Source organism: Pteropus vampyrus, unplaced genomic scaffold, assembly GCF_000151845.1.
Source record: "Pteropus vampyrus isolate Shadow unplaced genomic scaffold, Pvam_2.0 Scaffold852, whole genome shotgun sequence".
Lineage (NCBI taxonomy): Eukaryota > Metazoa > Chordata > Mammalia > Chiroptera > Pteropodidae > Pteropus > Pteropus vampyrus.
In genome coordinates, this window is record NW_011889633.1 from 58,862 (window position 1) to 74,620 (window position 15,759).

General features: G+C 50.3%; 1 protein-coding gene, 1 long non-coding RNA gene and 1 pseudogene across 4 annotated transcripts; 2 read left to right on the plus strand and 1 right to left on the minus strand.

Moving 5' to 3' along the window:
• The first annotated feature begins 24 nt into the window (after positions 1-24).
• LOC105309784 lies at positions 25-2,317 on the plus strand (annotated as a pseudogene).
• A 355-nt stretch (positions 2,318-2,672) lies between these two features.
• LOC105309789 (glyoxylate/hydroxypyruvate reductase B-like) lies at positions 2,673-14,627 on the plus strand. Of its 3 annotated transcripts, none has more exons than XM_011385985.2 (7): positions 2,673-2,759; positions 3,159-3,241; positions 5,743-6,148; positions 7,064-7,235; positions 9,361-9,539; positions 10,635-10,731; positions 14,400-14,627. In XM_011385985.2, exons 3-7 carry the CDS (start codon positions 5,767-5,769, stop codon positions 14,554-14,556), a joined length of 987 nt encoding a protein of 328 aa, XP_011384287.1. In that variant the 5' UTR covers positions 2,673-2,759; positions 3,159-3,241; positions 5,743-5,766; the 3' UTR covers positions 14,557-14,627. The 3 variants fall into 3 exon arrangements, with proteins under 3 accessions (XP_011384287.1, XP_011384288.1, XP_023382175.1); XM_011385986.2 differs by lacking the exon at positions 2,673-2,759 and adding an exon at positions 3,939-3,995 and having other exon boundaries at positions 3,061-3,241; XM_023526407.1 differs by lacking the exon at positions 2,673-2,759 and having other exon boundaries at positions 3,061-3,241; positions 5,681-6,148.
• On the minus strand, positions 10,685-15,508 carry LOC105309788. Its single transcript, XR_897421.2, has 3 exons — positions 15,362-15,508; positions 15,069-15,217; positions 10,685-11,167 (listed from the first exon to the last, which is right to left on the minus strand). It is a non-coding gene; the product is annotated as an uncharacterized LOC105309788 (long non-coding RNA).
• Positions 15,509-15,759: the final 251 nt, after the last annotated feature.

Below are 15,759 nucleotides of genomic sequence, written 5' to 3' on the forward strand. Positions count from 1 at the left end.
CGCCCCCGGTGGTCGCTTCCAGTCGGCTGTGAGAGGGCTGCCCCGGGGACCCGGGGGCCGCGCCGTATCAGACCGCTTACCTGTCCCGCCAGGGCGTCGGAGACCGGCTTCACCGCGGTGCTACCGTGACCGGGGAGTGGGCGGCGCAGAACAGAGGACGCCGCTAGCCCCGTAGGCGGGGTGGGCAGTGGAGGGCACCTGTAAGGCACGGCTTGTCCCACTCAGGCCCGCACAAAGGCCCCGAATTAGTCATTTTGGCAGTCATGTTTTCCTGACATCGAAACGTTTGCTTTGCTTGTGAAAAGCAGTTTGTTAACAGAGAAGTACTCCAAGCTAATGCGTAAGACTCAAACGCCCCCAAATAATTTACTGAAACATTGTTTCACATTCTCTATTGTGGTAAAATACATATGTTTTCATTTTAACCAGGTTTAAGCATTTGGTGGCGTCAATTACATTCACATCATTTGCAACCGTCACCACTGTCCATCTTCGGATGTCTGTTAAAAAGCCTTGTGGGGATACCACTCTCATAAGATTTACTCATGTAAGGTATAGTGGTTCTTCACAGAGTTGTGGAACCAACTCTACCCTCACCAGATATATAATATGAAAATATTTCCTCCCGTTGTGTGGATTGACTTTTCCCTTTGGTATTTGCAGCACAAAAGTTTTAAATAGTAAGTCCAATTTATGTTGTTGTTTGTGCTTTTGGTGTCATATCAAAGAAAGCATTCTAAGGTTACAAATGTTTGTTTTCTTCTAGGAGTTTTATACTTTTAATTCTCACATTAGGTATATGATCATTTTGAGTTAATTTTTGTGTATGTTGTTAAGTAGGCATCCAACTTTATTCTTTTGTACGTGGCTATCCAGTTATCTTACACCATTTATTGGAAAGATGATGATTTCCCCATCAAATTGCCTTGGCACCCTTGTTGAAAATCAACTGACTGTCTAAGGATTTATTTCTGTGGTGTCAGTTCTATTCCATTGATCTGTATGTGTAGTCTTATGTCAGTATCACTGTCTTGATTAATGTAGCTTTGTAGCGACTCTTGACATCAGGAAGTGAGTCCTCCGATTTTGGTCAAGATTGGTTTGACTTTTCTAGGTCCCTTGCATTCCATGTGAACTTTTGGATTTGTCAATTTCTGCACAAAAGGCAGCTGGGATTTTGGTAGAGATTGTGTTGAATCTGTACACCAGTTTAGGGAGTACTGCTATAATTTCGTCTTCTAATCCATGGATGTGGGATGTCTTTACATTTATTTTGATCTTTAATATCTATGCCTTAGTATCCAGTGCCCACATCTTGCACTTTTGTTAAATTTATTCCTAAGTATTTTGTTATTTTTGATGTTATCTAGATGGAATTATTTTAATTATTCTCAGGTTATTCATAACTAGTGTATAGAAATAAATTTTTATATACTGATCTCGCATTCTGCAACGTTGCAGTGATGCTAGGCAGGCTGCCATCGTTCCCTGTGGTTTATTATAAACCACTGTCGAGGTGGAATGCCCGGACACGAGGGAATGCCCCAAGGGTCTTCAGAGAGATTTTAGGTTAGAAAGAGTCGCCTCACCCAAACCGAAACTCTTTAGTTCTTACAAACTCTCAGTATTTGCAGTCTAAATGTCCCTTGCCATGGTGGCGTCTCCATATGTTATTGATGAGCCCCCACAGGGGCCACTCAACAGCTGGGCTGCTGCTTATCAAGAACAGGTGCTCCTTCTCTTCAACAGCACGGCCGAGCAGTCTGCCCAGCAAACGCAGAGATGCAGATCTTTGTGAAGAGCCTGACATTGCGTCAAGACCATCGCACTCGAAGTCGAGCCCAGTGACACCAAAGCTAAAATCCAAGACAAGGAAGGCATCGCACCTGACCAGCAGCGTCTGATTTTTGCGGGCAAACAGCTGGAAGACAGCTGCACTCTCTCAGACTAAAATAACAAGAAAGAGTCCACTCTGCACTTGGTGCTTCTTCTGCAGGGCGGCATCACTGAGTCCTCCCTCCGCCAGCTTGCCCAGAAGTACAACTGCGACAGGATCTGCCGCAAGTGTTATACCCGCCTGCATCCCCGTGCTGTCCACTGCCAGAAGTGTGGCCACACTAACAACCTACGCCCTAAGAAGAAGGTCCAATAAGGCCCAAACGCGGCCTCTGCGCAAACCTCTTGGCCCAGGGGCTTCAATACGGTTTCTCTTTCGTTGGGAAAAACAGGTGTAGCCTGACTTACTTTGGTTCTTATGTCAAAGCAACATTTTGTCTGTCATAATCAGAAGTATTAAAACAAATTCACTTGTCATAAACGTGGATTTGAAATTATTAAACTTACAACTTGAGACCTGCTCTTTAACCGCCCCTCCCTCCCCAGATTCCTAGCGCGAAGGTGTGCAGTCCCCACACCGCGCGCCGCGTCCTCACAGCTGCCACGCGGAGGCCACCCCGGCCGACCTTCCCCAGCACACAGGCCGCACACACCCACGACCCAGGCCCTGACCAGGCCCTGGGGCTTCCCCAGCTTTCCGGAAGGGGACTCCATCCCACGCGCTATCCCCATCACCACGGCAACAAAGTCCTTCTGGGCCACTACGCGCGCGCAAGTGCACTTCCGGTGCTCCCCCTGCAACTTCCGAGACACTCCAGCCGGAAGCTGAAGTAGAGGCGTGGCCTGCTCCGAGAGGCGCGGCGGGGAGCGGGACTCGGCCTGGGGGCGAGGCCTTTCCGCCCTGGAGAGGCGGGGCTTGGGCGGTGGGGAAGCGCGGTCGGCGGGACAGGGCGGGCGGCCGCGGGGAGGTCGTGCCGAGGCCCCGGAGGCGAGGGGAGGGAGCGAGCTGGGGCGGGGCGAAGCGGGGCGGGGCCTAGGGCGAGAGGGGCGGAGAGCGGCCCAGGACGTGGGCGTGGCCTGGCTGAGGGCGTGGCCTGGGCAAGTTGGGTGTTGGCGGCGGGACGGGGCGGGGCCTGGGCCTGGGTGGACCGCAGCCCGGGGCGGGGCAAGTGGGGCGGGGCTTGGGGCAAGAGGGTGGTGCCGGTTGGGCCTGGGCGGGGCCGGGCCTGGGCAGTGGACCACAGCCGGGAGCCGGGCCAGTGGGGCGGGATCTGGGGCTAGGTAGGGCGTGCTGGGCAGGTGAGAAGTCTCTGTGCTTTTAGACCTTAGGCGTTCACTGTCAAGGACGTCTCCGGGAGGCTGGTTTCCACGAAAGCGCTCCTTATATTTGGGGTCTTTTCATAAGGTAAGTGTGCACCTAGGATGTCGTGGCGTGGGCCGGAGGCTCAACCGAGCTCTGCCGTGTGGATATGGCTGTGACCCTAGACCTCACCTGGGACAAGTGGTATGCACTAGAATCCTAAGACCCATTCTGACCCGCATTGAGGAAGCCTAAAGGACTTAACAGGGAAAATCCAATGTTGTTATTATTTACATCTGCCTCGTTTGGGAGAGGATTGAGGTGGCTTCAGAGACTCTGCCAGAATTTAAAGTTCAATTTGGTCAGGTATTTATTATTTATCTAAGTTGGTTAAGCTTTAAATGGGCAAAGTTCAGGTACCCACATCAGATTTTAGTTCATAGTTTTCTCCCTTACATGAATCTAGTTTTTTAGGAGCATAGCACCTGTTTTTGCTGAGACACATTGTGATGGTATTGGTTTTAAATTATATTGGATTTGTTGATACATGGTGACGGAAGAAACTTCGTATAAAAAGTACAGACAGCGCAGTTTGCATTGATCCTGAACTAGCAGACAGATTGTTAAGGGATCTGTAAACCATTTGGCATACCTTAATCTTTTAGGTCCCCTTATCTGGTCATATACTGATCAGATAATTTTCCATCAAATCCAAACTTTGCAAAGGTTGACAAGAAAGCAGAGGGGCTAACCGTAGCATCATCTATCTCCTCTTTTTCTTAAGGAAAATTCTTTTTTTCAGCCTGTTTTCTGAGTCTTGTGCAGATTCCGAGCCAGGAGTCTGTGAGAGACAGAACAGGTGACTTTGATTTTGTACTCATGGTGGGGGCAGAAAACTACTGGAGGGCGAGAAGAGAATAGACTTTAAAAGGGGTTGGAGAGAGGACAGGAGGGCAAGTTTGGCAGGGAGGGAAATAAAATCCAGCTTTTGAGGGGGATTATAGAGCGAGAGAAAGAGGCTCAGAAAGGCCAGGGCCCAGCATCCGCCCGGTGCTCCCGGCACAGCTGCTGCCATTCTCCTGACTGGGACTCTCACTCCGTCTGAGCACGTGGAGCAGCCACGAGTCACCTGGAGAATCTTGCATCTTTTCCACATGAGACCACCGACACTAATGGTGTGGTGGGTATATCGCTGCTCTGTGACCAGTGTTAATGCAAGTCAGGAATCAAGCCGCCTGTCTGAAAATAAACTAGAATCTTATCTTGAATAATGCTCTTTTAAACTACTCAAAGTCCGAAAAGTTTTTTTTAACCAATTACGCTCTGAGCTTTGAATGAATTGTAAACATTTTTAGCTAAGTTCATGACTCAAAGATAAAACTCATCCATTAGCCTCAATTCCCGAAACACAACCGGCTTTTTGGAGGAAAGCTATAAAATGTTAGATATTTCTTATTTTTAATTAGTAACAAGGAATGTAAAACATTATTTAATTCATTAGACAGATGATAATAAATGTCTTTTACTTTCACAGTAAAAAATTATCATGCCAATGTAAGAAATTCCAAACACGTAGAGAATTTTTATGAGAGTTCATTTGAGCCCAAACTGACAATTGCTGGAAGGCAAGATCTCAAATGCTCCCCAGAATGACAGTTTGCGGGGGTTTTTTGTTTGTTTTTGTTTTGTTTTGTTTTTTGAATCAAGGAGAGAATGCGAGGAAGGTAAATGAAGGTGAGAGAAAGCGAGTGAGAATTAGATTACAGGATAGCTGACAGACCATGTGTTCTCTTGGGGGTAGTCACACTTCAATGCCCTGAAAAAGGATTATTCTGATGTTTCAAAAGTGTGTGAACCTAAAAGCACAGAAACAATGGACAGGGCCTGCATAAGGCAAAGGTAACCCTTTTACTAAAATTGTTACATGCCTGTGGGGTGACGACCCACCAGGACCTGCTGAGTTAGGAATTCAGGATGGCATCACCCCATGAGGCAGAATCAACCCCTTCTTCATCCACATTGAATTTTATTATTTATTACCTCGTGCATAACTAATTATCCTAAATTTTAGTAGCTGGGAAAAAACCACCTCTCTCCCAGGTGTTCAGATCAGTAATCCAGGAATGGCTTACCTGGTTATTGGTAGGCCTCTTAAAATTCTCTTCCAAGCTCTCGCACAGGTTGTCTCCGGGCTTGGGGGCTGGAGGGGATGAAGAGGAGGGGGTGGAGAGGAGAGGAAGGGGGAGGGAGGGGGAGGGAGGGGGAGGGAGGGGGAGGGAAAGGAAGGAGGGAAGGAAGGGAGAGGAGAAAAGCGGGTAGAGGAGAAGGGGGAGGAGAGGAAGGGACGGAGCGGGGAAGGGGACCTGCCCTGTCCTCCTCACTAGGAGAACACTCCAGGGTTGGGGTCAGAGGCCACTTCAGCTGCAGGGCAGGTGAGGCGCCGAGTGAAGTGGGCATGATGGACACGGTGCTCCCGGCAGAGCGCTGGGTCTCTTGCCCTTCAGGTTTTATAGGAATTTAGCCAGGAAATCAAATGAATTCCAGCCTTGTAAGGGTGGAGGCGGAGTGCAGAGCTGTTGTCTGAACAACTCTGCCCGGCCTGGCAGCGGAGCAGCGTGCGACCTGGGGGCATGGAGGACGAGGGCCTGCCTGCGGTCTTGGTGTCTGGATTCGGGGGACCCGGTGGTGTGTGCGAGGATCACCTCGGAGAGCTGCGGAAACACTTCAACCTCATCGGCATGCAAGAGTTCGTGGGAAATAAGACACATCTGGGCGCGAAGATCCGCGCGGTGCTCATCTGGGGCGGGAAGCCGGCCGTCACCGAGGAGCTCCTGCGGAGCCTGCCCGCGCTGAGCGTCGTGGCCTCCGCGGGGGCCGGCCTGGACCACCTGGACCTGAAGCTCATCGCCAGCTTCGGCGTGAAGGTGGCCAACACCCCGGACGCTGTTTCCAGCCCCACGGCCGACCTGGGGATGGCCCTGCTGCTGGCGGCGGCGCGGCGGGTGGTGGAAGGTGAGCGCTGCGGTCGTGGAGGCGCGGGTCCCTCCCCGGCGGGTTTCACGGGTCCCTCTCTCCCCCCGGCCGGGTTCACGGTGCGTCCCGCACTTGGTTACCCTTGGGAATCTAAGTCCCTTTGCTGACCCGCAGCAGCCGACTTAGCGCCAGACCCGGCCAGGTAGCCCAACAGTCTGTGACAGCCGCTGCCTCCGCCCCCACCAGACGCCGCTAAGTAGCAGGGGCCAAGTGTGTGCGGGCAGTGATGGTGGCACCTGGCGGAGACGCCCTGGGGCCTACTCCTTGCCCGGGTAGCGCGCTGCTGTGGGGGGAGGCCTACAGGTGGGCGGGCACGACCCACCTGTCCACACACTGGGCGTCCCTGGGAGCATCGGGGACTGTCTCCAGGAAGGGCGGTGTAGCACCCCACACTCACCCTCCTCCTGGTGGAGCTTGGCGTGAAGTGCTGAGGAAGGAGAAGCAAGAACCAGGCTCCTTCTGCTTCTGGATGCTTCTGGCTCACACACACGGAGGAGTCGCACATGCAGATGCACACAGTCACAGTCACACACACAGTCACACAGCCACACACAGAACAGCCACACTAGACACCCAGTCACACATGCACACACGATCCCTCACACACAGACACACCGAACCGATGAACTTGGACCAGAAACCTTTCCTTAACATGAATGCAGCGGCCGTTTCCAGTATTTACCAGGAGGTGCTGGTTCTGTCGTGAGGACGCTGCTGTCTGGCCCTGCTTTCTTCCCCCACCAAACAATGTTTGGTGTCAGAATGAGATGCGTGAGAGCCATGGGCGGCCGCCAGCATCCTCTCCCCTCGTCAGCTTCTCAAAAGGTCCCAGGAAGAGTCATGGGTTTCTGTGTGGCGCCATCTCCACTCCCATTGTCGCGTTGTGTATCTTAGGTCACCAAGTGGCCATCTCACCAGATACAGAGAACTTTGCCATGAACTGGATGGGTCAGGAAGTGACGGGCGCCACCCTGGGCATCGTTGGCATGGGCAGTATCGGCTACAGGATCGCTCAGAGGGCCCAGGCGTTTGACATGAAGATTCTGTACCACAATAGGAGACGCAGGTGGGACTGGGCGGTGGGCTTGCAGTGAACCGTCGCTGCCTTAAATCGGGTTGGATGTGTGGTCCCTCTGTTTTCCACAAGGCTCCCCTGCTCTTTCCAGAAAACAGGATCGACGGTCCAGAAAAGGATTGTGGTATTTTTATGATTACCTAGAAATGTGGCTGTGACTTTTTTCCATTGAAAAATTTTCCCCAGAAAGAGAACTTTTTCTTTTCGTATCAACAGTTGATAAATGTCCAAGATTGTTCATTATACAGCAGGTTTGTTATATGGAGTGCTCCTGCCACCGTGGACGTTGGCTTTAGATAAGCAACGAACTAGGCTTTAGATAAGCAACGAACACTGCTGTTTCAAGCTTTCCAGACACAGTCTGCTTCTAATGCTAAGCAATCTTAGTCATTTTTAATGCTATACAGCGTTAGTTTGGCAAATGTTTCCAAATAAAGTAGAAATGTACTCATAACATCACAGAAATGCACACCCAGTTCTGTTTTCAATGAGAACCATAGGTACGGACTAGAACTCTTCCCTATGTGGGGTAATTTACACAGAGACGAATGCTGTAATACCACTACCGAAAACAATCACTAAAGACAGTTCTTTTTCAGAAATGAACAAGCAAAGGTGTTTTATTCATTATCAGATATGAAAAACAGAGGAAATGTGTGATTTCCAAACAAATGATACTGTAAAATTATAGGAAAAATTTGTGAATTCAGTGCATATGTGACCTAAATCAACCAAGTGTATTGTACTACAACCACGTTAAGAAACCAGTGATATGAAAATACAATCGTATGAAGAAATTTATAATCCACAAAACTGTTTTTCAGGCCTTAAAGTAAGATAGCGCCATAGTTTACAGGCAAAACCGAGGCAATGAATTTTGCATGCTCATCTTCAGTAAGTAGATATTTTATGCAGAAGATGTAACACTTTGCTTGTAGAAAGCATGGATGTATTTATCAACAAGACATAAGGAAAACAAGATTCCAGAATTTAACCAAGAAGAGATTTTAACTCACCTATAATTGTTCATTTTTTATTTCTTAAGTGATTTTTTTCGATCATGGGAGATGCTGTCGACACCCACTGAGCACTTTGGCTGGTCCCTTGAATTCTGAGGTCTTGCTCACCCAGTCCCTTCTTCAGTCTGAAACTCGTTTCCTGTCATATGCAATTCGGCCCAACACCCAGTGGCACTGACTCTGCGTCGCAGCAACCCTGGAAGCTGCCTGTAGTCTTTCATTTAAGGCACACCCTCCTAAGGGGCCGCCTGTCTCCCCTTGAACCCCCAGCCCCACTGCAAGGCAGCCCGAGGAAGGCCACTCTGCACCTCCCACTGCACGTGGGGTGCAGTCCTGGCTGATGGTGACCTGGGAGATTTCACACCAGAACCGCTCCCCGTTTTCAGTCACTGTGTTTGCACAGTGAACAGTGGAGAGACAATTTTCAGTGTGATGGGGGCAAAGGTGGAGGCCCGGGCTCTGCCAGGACAAGGCGGGTGGGCGATGTGGGCAGGGCATTCGGGAGGGGCCAGCAAGCTGGCCTTTCATCTTTCCTCCACGTGTCCCCTGCCAGGCCAGGCTCGTGTTAGGAGAGTTCCTATACTGTCAGCGTTGTCCATATTTGCGTGGCATTGGCAGCTGCCGGGGATGCTGTGCCTGCCTGGAGCTTGGAATTTCTGTTGAGCGCTGTGCTGTCTGGGGCGGCCAGCGCAGGAGTTCAGACGGGACCGACAACGGAGCCCACACTCCTGGCTCGGTCAGGCCCTGCCCCTCGCCCTCTGACAGACAGCACTCGGCCCTCGCAGCCTTAGTTTTGTCTTGTCTGGAAGCTTCGGTGGCTCCCCACCCTCAGCAGTGCCCCAACCTGACTGTGCCTGAGGCCGATCAGGCTTGCACCAGACTCAGGTTGGAAGAGGGTGGGAGGAGGCTCCTGACCCCGAGGAGCTGTGGCCCTGGTGAAGTCCCGTGGGTACAGGACGTGGGGGGCTCCAGGGCCGTGGCTGAGTCCTGGACCCACCTGGGGGGGAGACCGAGGCCCTGGCTCCCCTCGCAACCCCTTCCTGGAGCGACCCGATTTCTGATGGGAGGACGTGGGTTTTGTGCCGTTCCCTGCACAGGAAAACAGAGGAGGAGGACGCAGTCGGGGCCACGTACTGCGAGAGGCTGGATGACCTGCTTCAGCAGTCGGACTTCGTGATGGTGGCCGTGAGCCTGACGCCCCAGACCCGGGGGCTGATCGGAAGGAGGGAGCTGAGACTGATGAAGCCCACGGCCATCCTGGTCAACATCGGCAGAGGTGCTGCCCCTGGGGTGCGCGGGCCGGGCCTTCTCCAGAGGCCCAGACCCTGGAGGCGGCGGGTGCTGAGCGAAAGCGGTATTGCTTTCTATTCTGAGTTTCTGGTGTCTGGCTTCACCTCTCATGAACCTCAAATTGGCAGCACAGAGAATGAGATGCTGCAGTTGGGTCTCAGGTCTGGGTTTGGGCATCTCCGGCGGCAGGTGCATCGCAGCGTGATTTCTAGATGCAGGAGTGGCCTTTCCGAGCCTTCACTTTAAGAACCGATTTGGGTTAGCTGAGCTCTTGGCCGTGTGTGTAGGCTGTGTCTGTGCGCAGGAGATAGTGGGCCCCAGGCCACAGCCAAGCATCGTGGCGGGTTTGTGTGGCGTTTATGAAGGAGTGAAACAGAGTCCTCTGACACTGGCGAGGGACCGCACATGTGAGAATCAGTGCTGACGCCAAACGTCCAGGCCACTGGCCTTGGCAGGGTTGGGGGCTAGGTACACCTGGGTACATGTGAGACCTGGTGCTGCCAGCAGCCACATGTGTCCCTCTGTGCCAGGCAAGGCGAGCAGCGCTTGCCAGCGCCCTCACAGGGCTGAGCCAGTGTGACAGCTCTGATGGCTCGGGCCCCGAGGCGCAAGAAGCATCCATGCGTCCTTGCTTTGGGCAGGTCAGAGGCCAGTGAGCGCAGTGAACGTTCTGGAAAAACAGGCACCACAGTACAGGGCCTGGGCTCGGCTTCTCCCACATGCAGGCAGGCTAGGTGCTGCGCTCTGGCTATAAGGTCCTTGAGGGTCTCTGGGAGGGACACAGGGTTTTCTCAGCTTCTGTCTCACTGTTACGTTTGAAGTGGCAGTTAGGCCACACTTGTGTTAAGTCCCCTAACCTGTGAGAAGCTCCCAAGGCTCTGCTTTTTCCCCCGGGTTGCCGGGGAGGCAGCCCCTTGTATGCGCAGAGGGCGGAGGGCACTCCCTGTGCTGGGTCACAGGCTCAGGGCCACCTCTGTCAGACCTCCCGGGGATCAGACGTGTGGCAGCAGGCGCTGAGCAGAAGCGTCCTCGGGTCCTGCCTGGCCTTGCTGACCATAGACACCTTGTCTCGTCAACTCAGGTCTGGTGGTGGATCAGGACGCCCTGCTGCAAGCACTTCAGACCGGGGTCATCAAAGCAGCAGCACTGGATGTGACGCACCCGGAGCCCCTGCCCAGGTGACAGACTCGTGGTCCTCTGGGTGCTGGGGCAGGCCTCACACCTGGCCTCTGCAGCTGCATGGTCATGGGGCTGCAGGGTCTCAGCCTGGGAGGTGCCTGTGGTGACCCGTTCCATGTCCCACAAACGGTCTCGCCTCTCCTTCAGCCTCCAGGGACTGGAGAGCTGTCCTCCCAACAGACCTCCCCACACCCACCGTCCCTGGTCCACCCTCTGGAGCATCTTTCCTTATCTCTTGCAAACCTTCACGTATTGTAAGACAACTACTATGTTCTATTTTGAGGCTGAATATCTTCATATCCTTCAACTATAGTCTTGATAATGGCATTTCCAGACACCTTGTCATTATCACTGTCTTCCAGCACTTTAGCTTTTAAGGTCGTTTGAAAATGTGCTCTCGAGACCTGAACACGGTATTCACGTTGTGCCTGACCACTGCAGAAACGTTATACAAAGTTAATGTTAGCACGTGTTTTAGAAGCCTCATCGCACCCCTCATTAAGTTTAGTCAGCTAAAATCAAGATTAGTTTCTCGATTGTTAGTTCCTCAGTTATTTTTTTAAATGTATGTGTGAAATTTTACATTTATTTCTATTTAATTTCATTTGCTTTTGTGTTTTGACCCAAAGATCCAGGCTGTTAGGGCTAGAGCCTTAATTCTGTCCTTTATTTTGAATTTCGACGATGTCATTCTGTAAACTAGCTGTTCTTAGCTCTGATTCCTTCAGCTTTGGTTTCAATCCGGTAAGAAAATGACTGTGAGCTGAATGATATTACAACCAAATTTAATATCTAAATTGATCAAGATTGACCATAGAACTTAGACATTTCTGAGGAAATAATTTACTTAGAACAGAGTTTCTTAAAAGGTGGCCTGGACACCCTTTCAGGGGGCCTGAGAAGTCAAAACTATTTTCATAATACTGTAAGATGTGATTTACCTCTCCACTCATGTTTTCTCACAAGGGTTCAATGGAGTTTTCCGGAGACTAATGACATGTGATGACACTCTGACAGCTAAAAAAAATGCATGCTTCTGTATTAAAATTTTTTTTTTAATTTCTAACACAGTAAATGTCGATAGATATAACCCACATAAACAGATGTTCTTTAGGGTCTTCAATTTTTAAGACTGTAAAGAGCTCCTGAGACCAAACGTTTAAGAACCACTGATCTAGAACAAAAAATAATTTCAACAGAAATTAAGAAGCATGAGCGTTTTGGACCATTGTCCACTTACTCAGAACCCTAGAAGTCACGTGATAACTCCTATTGCTTAGTCTGCTAAGATGAGCTTTTTATTAGATTCCCTAAGGACCTGCAGGGCCAGCAGCAGGGTTACGTCCTAAAGGTTAGTTTACCCTAATAGGTGGCGCACTCGCAGGGTCCCACGGGAAATTATTTTTGTGGCCAGGAGATATAACAATTATTTTATGAATAACTTAATCTTTAGATATCCTATTAGTTTCTAATCTCTATATTATCTTCATCAACCTATTTGAGTGTTCATCTTGATTTTTTGGGGCAGACGTTTTGTTGCTGCTTTCTGTAAAAAAATTTTTTAAAGTAAGAAATTTTGGATTAGTCATATCGCATAAGTATCCTTTGCCTTACAAAGAGATTTACTACAAGATTATTTAAGAAGAAAAAATTCATTTATCACTACTACAAGGAGGCCCAAAGATCACCTGCAGGTTTAATGATTTGCTAGAAACTCACAGAACTCAGAAAAGTTAGCGGTTTGTTACGGAGAAGGGTACAGTTAAAGTCAGCAAAAGCGGACCGTGAGGGGTGAGTCCTGGAGAGCCAGGCACAGCTTCCGGCTGTCCTTCCCCAGTGCAGCTATGTGGACAGCAGCTACGACTTCCAGCAATGATGTTGGGCCACACAGTGAAGTACTTCTAACCAGGGACATTCACCCGAGCCTTGGGGTCAGCATGTAGGCTACTTAGTTTCCAGCCCCTCCCCAGGTCAAAATGATACAGAGTGGCCCAGGGCTCCAGGTGAGCAAAAACAGGCACTCCCCACAGATTACACTGTTAGCATAAACTCTGGCTTTGCTCCAGGCCCCAAGCACAGGAAGACACTCTTATCAGGTGGCAGAGAGCAAAGGCTGTGTCCCAGAGGGCCAACTTTGTAAGGTGCTGGTTTTGAGTGCTCCGAGCCTGCCTGCCGAGTTAACCTGTTACTACACGGCCATCCCCTCCCTGGCCCTCAGCCTGGGCTGTCTTACAGCAAAGCCATCATATGTATTGGAACATCTACATTTATTACAGTATTTATATGACATACAGCAATAGCATTCGTGTGACTATGCCTACCATTTGGAAGGGCCAGTGTGGGCAGGGATAGGTTTAAAACAACAACTAACCCACCCTATAAATCCATTACATACAGTTTGGCATTTTTGTACTCGTTTGATTGTTTGCCCATTGATCTACCACGATTTGTACCTTATGATGGCCTTGTGCATTCAGTGTATAAATTAGCTGCTATTTAGCTAAATTTAGTTTTTCCTCAGGCCAGTCACTTCCTATTGGTATCATATCAATATTCGTATTGAGAAGGCTTTAACTCAGTCTCCCAATACAATTGATCATCAGTATCAGTGTCATCGCAGGACTTGTTTCGTGAGGTAGTTAATTTTTACTAACAATGCCAGTGTTACACCATGTCACAACATGGTCATGGTAAAATGCAGTTTCATTACATAACAAATCAGTAACAATTACAGAGGTATTTGCTATGCCTTCTCAACAGAATTGGCTCTTGCCTATACACCAGATATTATGGACAGGTGCTGTTACGATTGGCTGTGATTCAGCTACCTCTGTGTTCCACATCAGCTGGGACCAAGGCAGTCACTCTGTCTCAGTTCACAGCCTCCTCCTGAGCCTGGTTTCCAGAGAGTGCCGTTGTACAGGAGGGAAGAGTAGTTCTCACCCCTGCTGACCACACTACAGGATGGCTTCCTGCTATCAGTCCTGGGGGCTAGGGCAGTCCTAGTACATTGATATAAGTGCGCCAGAGAATGTCCATAGATTTTGGGGTCCATACACTTCCCAAAGGTGTGCCCTTTGAGCTGCAGTAGCTAAGATGGAGGGTCATTGCCACATGGCTCCTTTGGCCTCTGTACTGAACAGGAGGCCGTGCTGGGGTAGGTCACGGCCCTTTCTCAGCGGTCGCACTGTTATCCATCATTGTCTGTGGCCTGTCTGACCTGCTCCACTAAAACCTCATCATCTCTCCAGGCTGACTCCCATCCTTTGCATTCTTTCTGGAAGAGAACCCCATCTAATCTAATTCTAGTTAATAAATCTCTGCCCTCTGAGTGCCGCTCATTAAAGGCACGTCCAGCTGGTCCTGTGATGCCTGGACCAGCATCTATCTTCCCTAAGGCCCTTTTCTGTCTTGTGGGCCAGTGTTTAATCCACCACACATGTTGTGCCATTGTGTACTAATAGCCTGGATGCAGTTAGGTGTTAGCACCCCAGAATGTAGGGTCCCTCATACGGGGGTTAGATGAGAGGTGGTCATAGCTAGGTGTAATTAAAGTATGCCATAAAGCATCCCATGGCTGTTCTTAGGGTGGGGTGCGAAACATGAGTAAGAAGTTCAGGAGACAAAACAGCTCTGAATGCTTTTCCTCAATTCATCTGTATTTCAGAGATCATCCTTTGCTGAAGTTGAAGAACATCATTCTGACACCTCACATTGGAAGTGCAACTCATCAAGCCAGACGACAGATGATGGAAAATTTGGTGGAAAGCATCCTGGCTTCTCTCAATGGGCTTCCCATTCCCAATGAAGTGCTACTTAAATGATTTATGTGAGCTGAGACTTCACAGGGATGAAAACATGGCACATAAAATGGAAAAAAAAATTTGTGTACTTATGTTAGAGTCCATTATGTAGGTTGGTTCAATATTATTTCATCTGAAAAACTTTAAGAATGGTAATAATAGTCACCATCTATTGAGAGCTTACTAAATCCTCACTCCATCCTCAAGGCAGCTCTATGAGGGGAGTCTTTGATCATTCAGTGCATCTGAGTAGAGGGTTATTTGTCTACCGTCCAGAAGTCTGCAAGTAATTGCATTTGGATTAAAACCCTGGGGTAGGTCTGCGGATGTCCCAGGGGGCTATTGCTTTACATCCTGTTAAATTCTGATAGCCTCTTGGATTGCATAGTCTTCTTGATACCCTAATCCCTCTTCGTTCGTTTCTTTCAATCATTTAAAATATGAATACTGAGGACATTCTAGGTGCCAAGTCCTGTTCTAAGTGCTGGGGCTACTGTAGGGAACAAAGTACCCCTCTCAGGGGGATTACTTACTAGCGGGAGAGAGAACCAAACAGAGCCAGCGATCAGAGCGGGGAACTGGGGAGAGAGCCGGCTCTGCGGCAGGGGTTACCAGGGACCGCGCCTTTCCGGAGTGGTTTTGGATCCGTTGTCCTTCTCCAGGTATCCTAGTTAGGTGGTACCTAGGAAGAAAACCTTCGGGCATGAGCAAATGAGTTGGCCCTGTAAACAGGCAGAAACACGAGTCCCGGGTAATTGTGTAGGCAGCGGGGGCTCCACTACAGGCTGTCCCGTTGCATGTAAACCACCCAGCGAAGAGCGCTCACCTCCCTGCTCTCTTCATTTGCTATTTTGCGGTAGGGGAGCGGAAAACATCTTCTCGGGTAGCTTGGAGCATTTGCGTAAACTAGTCACAGCAGCCTGGTGGCTGGCGAGCGTTCCACCTGGGAGTGAGTACACGTTGCCTCTGGGCCCCGCCCCGCATCCTCCAGACCCCGCCCCTTCGCGTCACCCAGTCCCGCACGTCGCTCCGCCGCTCCACCGCTCCACGTCTCCCGACCCGCCCCGCGTCACCCCGCCCCTTCACGTCCCGTCCACCCGTTCTTCAGGCCCCGCCCCGCCCACGTCGTTCGCATCGCTCGGCACCGCTCCGTACGCACGTCGTCCCACATGCACGTCGCCCCGCCCCTCCGCTTCACGTCCCGCCCACCCGTCCTCCAGGACC

Excerpts from the sequence above, each read along its gene's own strand:
- LOC105309789 (XM_011385985.2), top strand. The coding sequence starts at position 5,767 with ATGGAGGACGAGGGCCTGCCTGCGGTCTTGGTGTCTGGATTCGGGGGA. Across the intron at positions 7,236-9,360 it reads TACCACAATAGGAGACGCAG|GAAAACAGAGGAGGAGGACG; the intron begins GTGGGACTGGGC and ends TTCCCTGCACAG. Across the intron at positions 10,732-14,399 it reads CACCCGGAGCCCCTGCCCAG|AGATCATCCTTTGCTGAAGT; the intron begins GTGACAGACTCG and ends TCTGTATTTCAG.